Source organism: Rhipicephalus microplus, chromosome X, assembly GCF_043290135.1.
Source record: "Rhipicephalus microplus isolate Deutch F79 chromosome X, USDA_Rmic, whole genome shotgun sequence".
NCBI classification, from domain to species: domain Eukaryota; kingdom Metazoa; phylum Arthropoda; class Arachnida; order Ixodida; family Ixodidae; genus Rhipicephalus; species Rhipicephalus microplus.
Genome location: NC_134710.1, coordinates 483,075,388 through 483,090,816, shown reverse-complemented (window position 1 = coordinate 483,090,816; position 15,429 = coordinate 483,075,388). Strand labels below are relative to the sequence as shown.

The window sequence follows — 15,429 nt, the reverse complement described above, 5'->3', positions numbered from 1 at the left end:
CAAAGACGTCTTGGTATGAAGCGAGGACATGAAGAGTGTGCACATGTTCAGTCTGGGGGGTCTTATGCGATAATGTCATGCTTTCGAAAGTAGCTGGACCCAAATCATGACTCATGGGTGATGGCTTATCTCCTGTTTAGGCGGAAATTTGGTAGTCGCAGGCTGGGGAAAGGACGAAAGGAAGATACCCTGGCGCAGAGCTTGTGAACATAGTCCGAAATTGACGTCAGGGAGATATGCGGCATTGTCTTTTATACTAATGACTGTGTGCGGGAACCTGACGTTTTGCGAGCAGAGGATGACATGGTTGGGTGACACGAAGTAATGACTATCAGGCACGGATGGTTCAGGAGCGACCGCAATATACCTAACGACTAGAGAGGAGACACGAACGTAATTGGCGGAACGTAGCACGCTTGGTTCAGGATCACTAGGCTCACCGACAAATTGTAGGGTTAGTTGGACGACACCCGTAGCACAGTCAATGAAAGCTGAATGGGAAGATATGAAATGAAGTCCTAAATTGAGCTTATGCGGGCATTTCACCAATACTTAAGACAAAACAGAAGTATGGCGTCCGGCACCAGCGATCCGAGCAGTACACATTCCACTGACAACTGGAGCCACTCCACAGGCTACGCGGAGTACAGCAATCGAAGCTGGAGTCGGAACCTTCCATAGTCGTGCACGAAGGTTCGAGTTCATAATCGACACGTGAGCGCGGGTGTCGACTTGTGCTATGACAGGTGCGCGGTCGACATCTACTTTGACGAGGTTGTTGTGTCCAGATAGTATGAGCAGAAGAACTTGGGGTCGGGTCGTCTCGGCAGACTCACCTCTAGAAGCTGTGCCCGTTAGTTTTCTGAGGACAAGAGTGGTGCAATCGTGGAGGTGCTGACAGTGTACGTGCATCGTCTTCGTGGGTGGGCAGTCAGAAACTAACAGGATAACACTGATTGCTGGAATAGTTGGACAGAAGCTGCGACTTTCAGGGACTACGGCTGTAGCAGGAATTCTGATCTACGCGTCTACAACATAAGCAAATGGCCCTGTCGTCAAGGGTTTGCTATTCCGCCCAGTTCCGGTACCGAGAACGGGTGTACGAGTTTCGGGGCCAATCAAGGGGACAGGGTGGATGGTAGTGTGGTCTATTTATGGGGCAGAGCGTGCGAAGTTCGGCGTTGTCCGCCGCAGTGGTCTAGGGATAAGGTACTCGTCTGCTGGCCCGCAGGTTGCGGGTGCGAATGCTGGTGGCGGCGGCTGCATTTCCAATGCAGGCGAAAATGCTGTAGGCCCATGCGCTCAGATTTATGTGCACGTTAAAAAAACCCAGGTGGTCGAAATTTCCGCAGCCCTCCACTACGGCGTCTCTCATAATCATATTGTTACATGATTTCGTCTGACTGAAAGAGGGCATAGTGGGGCATACCCAAAAAAGGTGCCTCAGACTGATAGCAAAGAAGTGGACGTTGTTGGTGAGCTGCGTTGTGGCTGCGGACTGACAGCTGTTATTTTTCACGTCACATTTTGGTGGAGGTGCTTGGTACTCTTCTGACAACGGAGCTACGCAGTGGACGCCTCCTTAAGTCTGCTACCATGGCTCCGGGTGAGGATACGGCTTCGCCACCTACCTCAGCAACGACAGCAACCAGGTATTTCGCCCTAACGCAACCCCGTGATCCCAGTACCTTTACGGGAGAGGACAACGCGAATGTGGACAAGTGGCTTAGCATGTACGAGCGCGTCAGCAAGCAATATGGCTGGGACCCAACCGTTATGCTTGCGAATCTCGTTTTCTATCTTGACAAGACCCCTTGCATCTGGTTTGAGACCCACGAGCACGAAATCACAAGCTGGGAAATGTTTAAACAGCTCCGCGACCTCTTTGGCAACCCGTTTGGTCAACAGCTTGATGCCCGAAAGCAATTTGCCGTACGTACACAGACGTCCACTGAGCCCTACTTGACTTATATTAGAGACGTCTTAGCGTTGTGTAAAAGGGCCAATCCCAACATGACTGAGGCCGACAAGATTTCGCGCGTTTTAAAAGGAATCCGCGACGATGCATTCAGCCTGCTTGTACTTACCAACGTAACGATCATCCACGCCGTGATCAAAGAGTGTCGCCGTCTCGAGCAAGCGAAGAGTCGACGCATTTTGCAGCAGTTTCAGCGCCTACCCAACACCGCGGCAACGTCGTGTTGCGAAGCCACTCCTTGTCATCCGTCTACAACCGAAGACGTGACGCGCATCGTCCGACGTGAACTCGAGGCCGCTTACCCGGCTGCCAACAAACCGACGTTGCCCGACACCTCAACGCCAGCTGTCGCCTTGATCCAGGCTGTTGTCCGCCAGGAATTCGCTAACCTTGGTATCCTGTCCACTGCACCCACCCTGAATAATACTGGTCCCTCGATAGCTTCTGTGGACATGAGACGTCGCCGTTCATACTCTATTCGAACCAGGAACCCGTTTGAATGGCTAAAAGCTGATGATAAGCCGATCTGCTTCCGCTGTGGTCGCGCTGGACACATCGCTCGTTACTGCCGCAGCCAATGGCCATCTATGTCTTCTGGCTCGTACCCCGCTTACAGTAACTCATTCCGTCCACCAAACCACCGTTATCCGACCCGCACTGAGTCTACAGCTTTTACTGCCCCTGAGGACTACGGCCACCCTGTCCCGTCGTCGCCACCGCCTCAAAGCCGCCCTTCTCGTTCAAATACGCGCCGCCGCTCTCCCTCACCATCGTTTAACCGCCGCATGTCCCGGAAAACTAGGCTGTGCAGCTTCTGGAGGTGAAGCTGCCTTGTCGACCTTACCCAAAAATCCTCTGTTGCCCTTACGTTTGAACCGGAACACCCTAGAAGTATATGTTGATGGCACACTTGTTGATGCTTTGATAAATACGGGCGCTCACGTCTGTATTATGAGTTCGCGTTTTCGTCGTCGCATGAAAAAGGTTCTCATGCCCCCCTTGACCAGTGTCGTCTAAGTTGAAGATGGTGCAACAGTGCCTGTCGTCGGTATGTGCACAGCTATATTTATTTTAGCTGCTCATCAAGTGGTCGTCCTTCTTACCGTCCTTGCAACATGTCCCCATGACCTCATACTAGGCCTTGATATTCTCGTTGCCAATTCTGCTCTGATTCATTGCTCCGCTGGTGTGCTCCGCCTTGAACTGCCACAAATCAGTGCCGCCCCGTACCAACCTACATGCCGATTACAATGCAGCGACTTTGTTCGCCTGCCCCCCAAAACTGTGACGTACGTCAATTTTCTGTGCTCACCAGCTGTGCCCGATGGTGACTATTACGCTACGCCTCTCACGGACGTACTCCTTGTGCACAATGTTGCAGTGCCCTATACGATGCTCAGCATCACAGATAACAAAACTTGTCTACCTCTTATCAATTTCGGCTACATGAATCAGGTGCTTCCACAAGGCATTTTTGGGGCCCACCTGTGTCCGTTGCTCGATTCACAAATTGAAGTGCTTGCCTTGGACACACTTGTTTCACCGCAGCGCACATCACTCGCAACACATTCGGGCAGCCGTCAAATTGTAGACATGATCGCCACTGATCTTCCGCCTCCGCAAGTTGAAGCCCTACAACATCTTCTCGAGGCCTACCAGGATATTTTCGATTTTGGCGACCGACCTCTTGGGCAGACGTCCTTTGTCCAGCATTGCATACACACAGGTGATGCCAACCCTGTTCACCGCCGTCCCTACAGAGTGTCTGCTTTTGAGCGGAGCATAATTCAGAAGGAGGTGAACAAGATGCTAGCGAAGTACAAAATTGAACTATCCTCAAGTCCGTGGGCATCCCCGGTTATATTAGTTAAAAAGAAGGACGGATCGTGGCGATTTTGTGTGGACTATCGCCACCTTAACAACATCACCAAGAAAGACGCATACCCTCTGCCCCGCATTGACGACGCCCTTGATTGCCTCCATGGTGCCGCCTACTTTTCTTCCATCGATCTTCGTTCTGGTTATTGGCAGATTGCTGTGGACCCCATGGACCAAGAGAAGACGGCTTTTGTAACACCCGATGGCCTCTACGAATTCAAAGTCATGCCTTTCGGCTTATGTAATGCTCCCGCCACCTTTGAATGAATGATGGACTCCCTGCTCCATGGATTCAAGTGGTCTACGTGTCTTTGTTATCTGGATGACGTGATTGTGTTTGCTCCCACTTTTGAAGCACACCTTGAGAGACTGTCGAAAATTCTTGATGAATTTCGTCTCGCCAGCCTTCAGCTGAATTCATCAAAGTGCCGGTTTGGTCGCCGTCGCATTACAATACTTGGACATATTGTTGACGCTTACGGCGTACAGCCTGACCCAGAAAAAGTTCGAGCTGTGAAGGACTTTCCTGTGCCAAAAACCGCCGAAGATGTCCGCAGCTTTGTGGGGCTCTGCTCCTATTTTCGGCGGTCCATCAAGAACTTCGCGGAAATCGCTCGGCCCCTAACAGATTTACTCAAACCAGATGAGACGTTTCCCTGTGGTCCCTCGCAAGCAGCAGCATTTTCCGACCTGACCACTTTGCTCACTTCTTCTCCTGTGCTGGCTCACTTCGACCCTACGGCACCGACCTAAGTGCGCACCGATGCCAGCGGTTACGGAATAGGCGCTGTGTTGGCTCAGCGACAACGTGGGCAGCATCGCGTGATAGCTTATGCCAGCAGGCTGCTGTCCACCTCGGAGCGTAATTATTCCTTCACAGAGCGCGAATGCCTAGCGCTGGTGTGGGCAGTCGCGAAATTTCGCCCTTACTTATACAGCCGACCATTTATAGTTCTCACCGACCACCACGCTCTCTGCTGGCTCGCCTCCCTCAAAGATCCCACAGGTCGTCTCGCCCGCTGGGCACTCCGCCTTCAGTAGTATTCTTACACCGTCGTGTATAAATCAGGAAAACTGCACAAAGATGTGGATTGTCTGTCACGCTACCCTGTGGCCGACTGCGATCCTACGAGCACTGATTCTGTGGGCTGCGTCCTTTCCATCTCCCAGCTGCTTCATCTCGGGGACGAGCAGCGCCGCGATCCGGATATCAGCCGCTTATACAACAGCTCGAATCTTCACCGCAAGACGCTTCTGTTCGCATGTTTACCTTAAAGGACCACACCTTATATCGGCGTAATTTATCGCCCCATGGTCACGACCTACTTCTGGTCATACAAAAGCACCCGCGTTCCACAGTCCTACGTGAGCTCTATGACGCGCCAACCGCGGGTCACCTTGGTGTCTCTCGCACATATGCCCGTGTCCGCCACCGCTTCTACTGGCCTGGCCTTTCACGCTGTGTACGTCGTTATGTCAACGCTTGTGAAATTTGGCAGCGTCGCAAAAAGCCGTCGGGACTCCCTTCCGGATATCTTCAGCCCATCGACATCCCATCGGAGCCATTTTTCCGTGTTGGTTTGGACCTTCTCGGTCCTTTCCCAACATCCGCCTCCGGAAACAGGTGGGTCGCGGTGGCTACGGATTACACAACCCGTTATGCAGTTACGCGAGCCATGCCAACAAGCTGCGCTACAGACGTCGCTAATTTTCTACTACGCGATCTCATTTTAGTGCATGGAGCCCCTCGTCAACTGCTGACAGACCGAGGCCGTACGTTCCTTTCGAAAGTGGTTGACGATATCCTGCGTTCCTGCTCTACCCATCATAAGCTCACGACATCGTACCACCCCCAGACAAACGGGCTTACAGAACGTTTAAACCGCACCCTGACAGACATGCTATCAAAATAGCATGTCTGTCAGGGTAGTGCAAGGTCCCAATCACGATGGTCTCGGCCGACCATCGTGATTGGGACCTTGCACTACCCTATGTGACGTTCGCATACAATTCCTTCCGGCATGACACTGCTGGGTACTCGCCATTTTACCTTCTATTTGGACGCGAACCAACATTGCCGTTGGATACCTTCCTGCCAGCCGCTGCGCAGTCTACTTCTGAATATGCACGCGATGCTATTACCCGAGCTGACCACGCTCGTCAGCTTGCCCGCAGCAGATTAACGGCTTCCCAAGACTCGCAGAAGCATCGTTACGACGAGCGGCATCGCAACGAACACTTTCCAACAGGTTCTCTCGTTCTTCTTTGGTCCGCTACGCGACATGCAGGCCTTTCAGAAAAACTTCTCTCTCGTTTCACGGGCCCATACCGTGGGCTTAGACGAGTGACCGACACTACATATGAAATTGTCCCTGATAATCCATCAACCTCTTCCGCTCTGCTGTCAAGGGACATCGTCCACGTATCAAGGCTCAAGCGTTACCACACTGCTCCTGCTGAGGCCCCGTAAACTCGCCGGGTCGGCGCTTTTGCCGCCGGGGGTCGTGTTACGTGATTTCATCTGACTGAAAGAGGGCATGGTGGGGCATACCCAAAAAAGGTGCCTCAGACTGATAGTAAAGAAGTGGACGTTGTTGGTGAGCTGCGTTGTGGCTGCGGACTCACAGCTGTTATTTTCCACGTAACAATATGGTGGTTTGGGACGTTGAACCCGGCATACGAAGTTCGGCGTTAGCGAGCTCCTGGCGTACGATGGTCTGTATTAAAGAAATCTCGTAAGAATCATCATGGCCACGACCTTGCATGGGGACTGGAGCTGCAGCTTCGATTATGCGGCGGACGAGGCGTACAATGTTCTCATCTGCAGCAGGAGCAGGTGGCGGATGGATGTCCTCTTATGTAGACGTCCCTGCGTAGTTGGGAAGGCCTGAAAAATTTGGAGCAATGCGACGACTTTTCGCTTGTTCATAGCACCGACATTTGCTAATAACGTTCTTTTTGTCGACGAGTTCTTCAATACCAGGGAAGTAAATGCATTATGTGTGATCCCTTTGAAGATGTGTGCAACCTTTTCAGGTTCTGGCATCTTGTAGTCAACTTTGCGAGAGAGCGCGAGCACATCTTGAATATATGTTAGGTATGGCTCGGAGCAGGTTTGCAGTCGGCACGCGATTTTCTTCTGCGCAGCGCGGCGTCGCCCAATGGGCTTGTCGAATACTTCAATTAGTTTGCGCTTGCAGATAACCCCACCTCCCTATCTCTTGTTCATGGCTGCAAAACCAAACTTTGGCCGTTCCCTCAAGGTAAAAGAGGATGTTGGCCAGCATGCGCTTAGCGTGTCAGTTGTGCAGCGCACTCACTCGGTCATAGAGCGGAACCCAATCCTTGACACATTTGTTGTCAGTGCCAGAAAAAAGTACCTGGGTCACGTGCTTGTGTGAGGACGACAGTGCCGTTAGTGGCGGTTCGTTCGGGCGTGGCAAGCCTGGCTGGCCCAGGCACGGCTGGGGACGTTTCCGATGCATCCTCGTAATCCTTTTGAACAGACAATACCTAGGCAGCCAAAGAGCGTCCGCTACAAAGAAATGGTGAAAGCTGGGAGGACGCAGCAGTTCCACGAAAATGTTACGGGAAAAAAGGTGTCACAGCGTATATTTACACGGTATGTATAAAACACCTAACGCCTAACATAGAAGACAGAGCCAAGTACATCCGAATATCACTGAACGTCGTCTTCCTATTTGCTATTTTCGTCGTCATCTTTGACAACGTATGTAGCAATATTGAAGGGACTGGTTTTACTCGACCGACAGCATGCATAAAGAATGGCTTGAATGTCCGCCAGCCTTTAGCAGCTACGACTTAGGCATACTTTTCTCGTCGTGCTTCCATGGGTCTAGATTTCGTTTGTCATTCGCACTTTATGTACTCACGGTAGTGGATACTTCTATATTTAATTCTCTTTCTCCCTTTTTTTCATTCCCCGCTTCCTCTGACGTTTTCTTTCTTCTTGTTTGTTTTTATTTATTTCTCACTTTCTTTCTCTTTAATGTTACACTCTGTTTATTTTGCCTACTCGTTTTCTTCTTTTTATCGTTTTTTTCGGTGTCTCTTTAATGTTTTCCCACCCTTTTTTATTGCGGCAGCAAGGGTGTGAACAATCTCGGCTGGTTTTGAATGCGACGCATTTCTTAGCGAACTTCAGTGACTATGAGCCTATCTATCTATCTATCTATCTATCTATCTATCTATCTATCTATCTATCTATCTATCTATCTATCTATCTATCTATCTATCTATCTATCTATCTATCTATCTATCTATCTATCTATCTATCTATCTATCTATCTATCTATCTATCTATCTATCTATCTATCTATCTATCTATCTATCTATCTATCTATCTATCTATCTATCTATCTATCTATCTATCTATCTATCTATCTATCTATCTATCTATCTGTCTGTCTGTCTGTCTGTCTGTCTGTCTGTCTGTCTGTCTGTCTGTCTGTCTGTCTGTCTGTCTGTCTGTCTGTCTGTCTGTCTGTCTATCTATCTATCTATCTATCTATCTATCTATCTATCTATCTATCTATCTATCTATCTATCTATCTATCTATCTATCTATCTATCTATCTATCTATCTATATATCGTTCTATCTATCTATCTATCTATCTATCTATCTATCTATCTATCTATCTATCTATCTTCTCTCACACTCTCCGGCGTGCACCACTTCACCAAGCCGAGTTTACCTTTGTCGTTCACATCTAATGTGTTCGTGGTAGTAAGGCTTGGCCTAGTTTATTCATTTATTGTCATTTCGTTCTCTCTAGCTTCCTGAATTGACAAATTACTATATAACCCACTTCTGCGGGTAGTACGCATACCAACCTGGGGTTTTAGGCGAAAGCCAAAGTTTTTACAGCCCTCTTGAGCAGCTAACCTGTTGTAAAATGCCAGCCTAATGCAGCATCGTGAAAATAAAGCTACCACACAATGTCTGCTGGCGACCGAATAGCCATACATGTGATGCAGCTTTGCTCCATATTAACTCGCAGATGTCAAGCAACTTGGGTACCATGGTGTATTTCTTATACTTGTTCGTCTAGAAGTGAGCATAAACGTTAGGTGGCCGGGTTAAATATGGAGACTCACTTTTCATGTTCACGTTGAAACTCAACTATAGGAGAAAATAAACATACGCAACAAACGCAAAATTGGGCACATTAGAACACGACATGGGTAATTCCTATGTATTGATCAATCACTTTACTAACCGAAGTGTATTATGCCTAATCTATTTGTTTATTCTTTCTATATTTTTGTGTATTATCAGGTTGTTTTCTTGATTTATTTCATGTAGATGTTAATAGTAAGTAAAACTTACAACTACCCGTAAGAAGCTGGATGAAAAAGCTCTCTTATAGTTAGAAGGGCCAAAGTAGGGGCTAGTTGGTTGTAAATGCTTGATACTTACAATGCGCTAGAATTGAACACTAAAAGACACACTCAGGCACAGGTAGGCAACACACAAGCTTTCTTATAGGCAGGTTAGATTGCAGTTGTGGCTGTCGCCTTTTGATAGAGACGAAATGCTAGAAGCTCGTATACTATGCGACATGTCAATGGACGTTAAAGAGCACTAGGTGCTTGAAATTTCTGAAGCCCTTCTCTACGGCGGCTTTTACAATCATATCGTGTTGTGGATACGCAAAGTCTCAGACGTGACTGAATTTACAACAGGCTGCTCTAATGCAATGACTTCTGTTGCGCCTTCACAGGGCGAGAAAGGAGACCGGGGCTTTACTGGACCACAGGGAGCACCGGGAAAGATGGGACCAAAGGTGAGCAGCTGTGGTTTGCATTGTGCTCATTTCGGATGTCACGCTTTCTTTCACTCACTTTCTGAATAATATTACTCTCCATGTAGGAACATTGTTACACCGCCGGAAATGGTAGTTCTTTAGATCGCGTTGCACGTGGCGTTTGCGTTCAGAGGCTGACCTACATCGTCCACGGTGGCCTTCAATGGTGCTGCTAAGATTGTCGTAATCAGTTTTTCAAGCCTACTTTTCTCGTTAGTGCAAAAAAGGCAATGGATTGCATGTGCAGTTACCATGGGAAAAAAGTAATCAAATACATACTCGAGAGTTAAAAATTATTGTCTATTTTCGTTTTGATAAACTCTTTAATACGGCAGCATACTATACACGCACACTATGGGATAAGTACAGAGACGGCCTGTAAATAGAGTTCGAAGATTCGGTACCGGCAGGTAGTACCTCAAGTTTTTCTTGCAGGTTATTTTTGAGATGTAAGCTGCCATTCCTAAATTCAAGCTGAGTTTTCAAATTTCACATAAGAAATTCTGCTACTTATCTCCAGGTACCAACTTTTGTGACTCAAATTAGAGGGGGCCTCTCAAATAATGGCATGCATTTATGTCTCATGATATTTTAAATTCTCGAAGTGTCCGCGTTACCCCGTGAATACGTCCACTGCTACGCTGACGACCCTTTTCACAGGCGCACTAGAGGGAACCCTGGTGCCGTACTGTGGAGACACTTTGCATGCTAATTCGTGACTAAGCAGCGCTTCAATGCATGGCTCCGAGTTGCCCGGGAAACTACATGCTGCATAGATTTTGGTACTTCAGAAAGGCATTACAAAGAGCAAAAAGTTTAAAATATTGTGCGTAGAACACTTCAATGGATTGGAGTTTTATCTCTCTCTCTTTTATAAAAAGTATGCTCTTTGGCGATCCATGGCCACTGCCTAGTTTGTGTGCGAAAACAACAGTTAAACAACAGTTATCAAGGCACTTCAATAAAGTGGCGAAAATAAAGTTATATAGTATCTAGTAAAAACCAGTAAGGAATCAATACAGCACACGAAATAACCACACAGTAGTATAACCTCGCAAAATCAGAACTATATGCATTATAAAAATAGAAACTACTAGCAGGCTAAACGTGACTTTCGAAGATTATCTCATTCTCTAAGATAGTGCTTTTTCTATGCGTTTGTAAAATTTAATTTTTTTCAAAAGGTGTAATATTTCAGAATTAAGTTCTGTGGATTGTAAAAGACGTTCCCAAAATATGTTGTTAGTTCATGGAATATTCTACTTACCATAGGTTGGTTGTGGGGTAAACGACCTGAGTAATGAAAAATTAACACTTCTTAAGGCTGGTTACTATCAACAGTGTATACATGCTGGCTAGTTTAACTTCCATAGCTTGTCGATGGACAGAATTTCTAATCGTCAAAAGAAACATTCGATGGCTCATTATGGTTGGAATGAGTAATGCTTCTCACACCACGTTCTCGAAGTTGTCTAACGAAGTACCGGGAAGTTTTGTGCGTGCCACTCTAAGACCTAATGCAATACAAGGTGTGGTAATAAATAAAAGCGTATTAAAGTGTTCGGAGGTCAGTGGTGTCGAAGCGTTCGAAAGCCTGAGTAAACACATAACATCCTTAGGCCAATTCGAGACACACGTTTTTAATCTGTGTCTGCCATTGCAAATTGTTGTCTATAGCGACTCCAAGATATTTATTCGTAGTTACTTGTCCATCACAAAATAATCAATTTCTATGTTCATATGACTCGCTATTATAAATTTGAAGTCAGATTGAAAGGTGATACGCTTAATTCTATCGGTGTTACCAGATGAGCTTCTTAATAGTAGATAACATTCAGCTATTGACCTTTGATTCAGGATAATTTAGATTATTAGCTGTAGCTATATTAGCAGTAGAGTCAGCGTACATCGATACAATAACAGACAAATGCGGGAAGCAGGTCGGCAGGCAGCAAAGGTAGCCGTAAACAACTCTCTGGAATACCGGTTGTCAAGTGGCTCATTGAAGACATGAAATCATTTATTAGCATGTCCTGTCGATTACCTTTGAGGTGGTCCGGAAGAAGTTCAAATGAGGTGCCACGGATACAATAATACGCTCATTTCTGTAGTACTGTACTGTATCTATAATATCAAATACTGCTTTGTGGTCGGGAGAGATACCTTCTAGTAACTTAGTTTAATTCAGTGCTGTGTTCTTAGTTGAGTAAGGGTAATAACAGCGTTAGAGGGGGAATAGTTTCTTCTGAATGCATGTTTGTGATGGGCAAACGTGCTATATTTTGAAATAAACTATCAGTGAATGTCAAAAATTTTTTCAACATGTTAATTAAGCTCAAAGCGAATATTAGACGGATAATTAGATGGGCTAAAATTACGAGGTTAGCTTTGACATTTCTAAACTAAAAGGGTACGCAAATGCTTGCACAGGAGGGTTAAATAGGTGACTCAAAACTAGTCGAAGGAGGAGTACCTTTTACTTAGAAGCCTTATATGCATTCCATCTGAGCCTGCTGATTTATTCATTGACATTTTCAGCGCAGTCAATCTAATGTCTTCAAAATTGATGTCATATATGACAAAAATATTGATGGAGTCGAAGGGACCATGTTCATAATTAGACTGGATATACTTTCTAAAGTTAAGGTTGGGCCAATAGTGCAAATCAGTGCGACCGATAGGATTGAACAGAAAGCAGCACAAACAGTGATTTCGGTTGTTATGATTTACGCTCATAATCATGTAGTACAAACACACCTAGCCTACTGTTTTCTAAATGAGCGAATAGAGGCAAAGTAAGTGTTAAACTATTCAACTGTGTCAGTGTCGATGACACCAGGAAGCACCTCCGGAGCTGGAAGGCTGCCAACAATATCCTTTACAATTTGCCAAATCCTTTTCGAATTACCACTCACCAGCTCGTCCGCCATGCGTGATAATCTCTTTTACTTGTCATCAGCGCAACGAATGTAATGCGCATTGATTTAAAGGGATGTCACTACTATTCGTTATATTTGTGCCGTTTACATTCGTCATATCACCAATCTTTGCTCCGTATGACTTCCAGAATTTCTCTATTCCTCCTGGGACTTGACTGTCCGTCGCTTGAATGAACCGAAACTTTCATACTTTTTTCTTTTTACTGAGTCTTCAAAAAGATAAATCAAGTTTGAAAAATCAATATTAACACCATAATATTTTCCATTGAACCAATATCTCAGCAGCAAATTTTTCTTAACACCACGTAGTCTATTTTTTCAGAAACCTAGGCACATCACGTTGATTATTCTTTAGGCTATCAACCAAGACGAATATCAGGAAACGATCTGTTTTAATCTTACCATTTATTACGGCAGTAATCTCTTTCTCAGACATTGTTAAAGCATTACCTGTCAATCTAGCTGAGGTACCGCTTATTCGAGTAGATGTAATGACGAAGTTGCGAAAGGGATACGAATGTAACGAGTACATGTACTCACGATTCGGGAGACTACAGGTATGAATGTCTATATTGCCGTATATTGCTGAAACTTTTCATGTTTCTTTTTAACTTAAAATAATTATTATGTTCAATAAAAGTACAAAAAAAGCCAATCACCATGCTTTTTAATTTAGTCATGGCGCAGGTGCCGTATTACCTCTCACCTGACATAAAATGTTCAGTATGTGCTGATGACATAAATATATGGGCGTCTGGTCGATCAATTTTTGGATTAAGATTGTATTAAGGAGACCGTTTTTGTACAAGAAGAGGTACGGCTGTGAGTCTGGCAAAAACAACCACACTACTATTTACATTAAAAAGACCTGAAGAGTTCCAAATTAATCTGAACTCTTTCAACTGATGAAAACTACTAGATTCTTAGGTGTTATTTCAGTCCGGAAACTAACATAGTCACCTCATGTTCAGTACCTTTAGGAAAAACTGAAGCAAGAGAATCGAACGCTGCGTTATCTTTGCGGGTCGAAAGGACGCGGTACTACAGAGTCGCTGTAGTTGGTCCTACATGTTGCCTGGATACGCCACATGGTGAGTGACTCCCTGCCTCTGCTGCGCGGACGTCCAGCCTCCACCGAAAGAAGATTTCACTTGTTATGTGCAAGGAGCTTAGGGAATGTTTGGGGTCGCTATGGTTGACTTCCAGCGATTTTGCGTATGCAAAAGCTTGATAACCACCTTTGGCAATACCCCAAACGAGTGGAGCATCTAAAAATTTATTTAAAATTTTCACGCAGCATGACAGTCATCCGTTATGTAGTGAACTAACACAAAGGACGGCAACGCGACTACAGGACAGTGTGCCATCATTCCACGCAGTAGTACTAGGATATAAATTATGAAAACTACCTCATACACCTTGGGCGGTGCCGGTTCAGAACGTTATCAGAGAAAACGATTGCATACGGAAGAAAGCAGACATGACGCCGCAATGGTAGCACAGATGGTGCTTTATTATTTTCATATAATGCACAATGAGAAGACGAAGATATATACAGATGGGTCGTGCACTGAAGAAGGATAAGCCTGTGCGGTCTTTATACCCAAAAGTCAAGAAAAGAGATTGTATAAGTTACAGCAGAAATCTTCATCAACAATATTAGAATTGCAGGTCATTTTTGAAGCAGTTAAATGTATCTGTGAGAATTCTTGGACATGACAGTGGTTGGTATGCATGAATAGCAAACCCGTCCTTCACATAAACATGCAACATCATCTTACATAAATGGCGAAATAGCACAATGTATTGCAGAAAGTGTGATATGCCTCAGCGCCGCGTCACGACATCGTATTCCAATGGATAGCTAGCCCAATTGGAATAATGAGTAATGAAGAGGCAGACAACCTCGCCAGAAAAACTTTGAACGAAGGACATGATTGTGCGCTCTTGATGTTTAGTGTGGATATTCAAAATTTCGTAATGCAAGGCGCCAACCGCTGTTCTACGAAAAAGCGGGTGATAGCACTAATTAAAAAATTCATTACTTTACAAAGTTGATCCGCACAGAATACTTTCAATAGCGACAGATATCTTACGACATTTAGACACGTTATTTGACAGGCTTCGACTGAAAGTAGCATACACAAACAGCTTACGGCACAAAGTACATCGATGCAACTCACCGAAAGACCACTGTGGTCATGAAGATGAAACTTTTCACCATATTCTCATGAATTACGTTGAGTACGCAAATGAAAGAGAAAAATTAAGGAACAAACTAGCACGTTTCGAGCAACGGCAACTGGAATTAAAGAAATTACTGTAAGCATGGCACGAGATGCGTCTTAAGAAAAAGGCGAACATCTTCCTGCAACATTATTAGTGGAGACCAGACTAGTTAAGCGCTTGTGATAAACAGCTACAGAGTTTGAGATATACAGAATGATCTTTTGCGATATATGCAGTGAGTAGAACTAAAGAGGTGTGCGTTAGAACCTTTTATGGCACTGTGAACTGCTGCAAACAATATGTACATTGACATGCTATTTCAACTGGTTTGGTGCGCTATTCTGCTTTCATTTAGTTTTTTGTTTTTTTTAATTCTTTGCTGATTGTTTGCTTTGTTTACCATTCATTTTTATTTTTTTGCCGCACAAGTTATCAATAAGGAGTGGCAGAGGTAATATAGACCTCAACCTCGCCGCAGCAAAACAGTTCAAAACACAACAGCCTTTGAGGGACAATAAAGTACGACAACTGTAGGTGAACAGTCCAAGCTGACGAACAGTGATTGAACGGTGAAAG

The 15,429-nt window shown here is 45.4% G+C and overlaps 1 protein-coding gene across 4 annotated transcripts in view; it reads left to right on the top strand.

Annotated features, from left to right (window-relative positions):
- The window catches only part of Mp (collagen XV/XVIII-type protein multiplexin), a 731,849-nt gene that overhangs the window by 464,006 nt on the left and 252,414 nt on the right, over positions 1 to 15,429 (top strand). For all 4 annotated transcript variants that reach the window (XM_075880876.1, XM_075880875.1, XM_075880877.1 and 1 more), the window contains one exon: positions 9,602 to 9,664. In XM_075880876.1, coding sequence (XP_075736991.1) covers positions 9,602 to 9,664 — 63 coding nt within the window. The remainder of the gene's footprint in view (positions 1 to 9,601; positions 9,665 to 15,429) is intronic.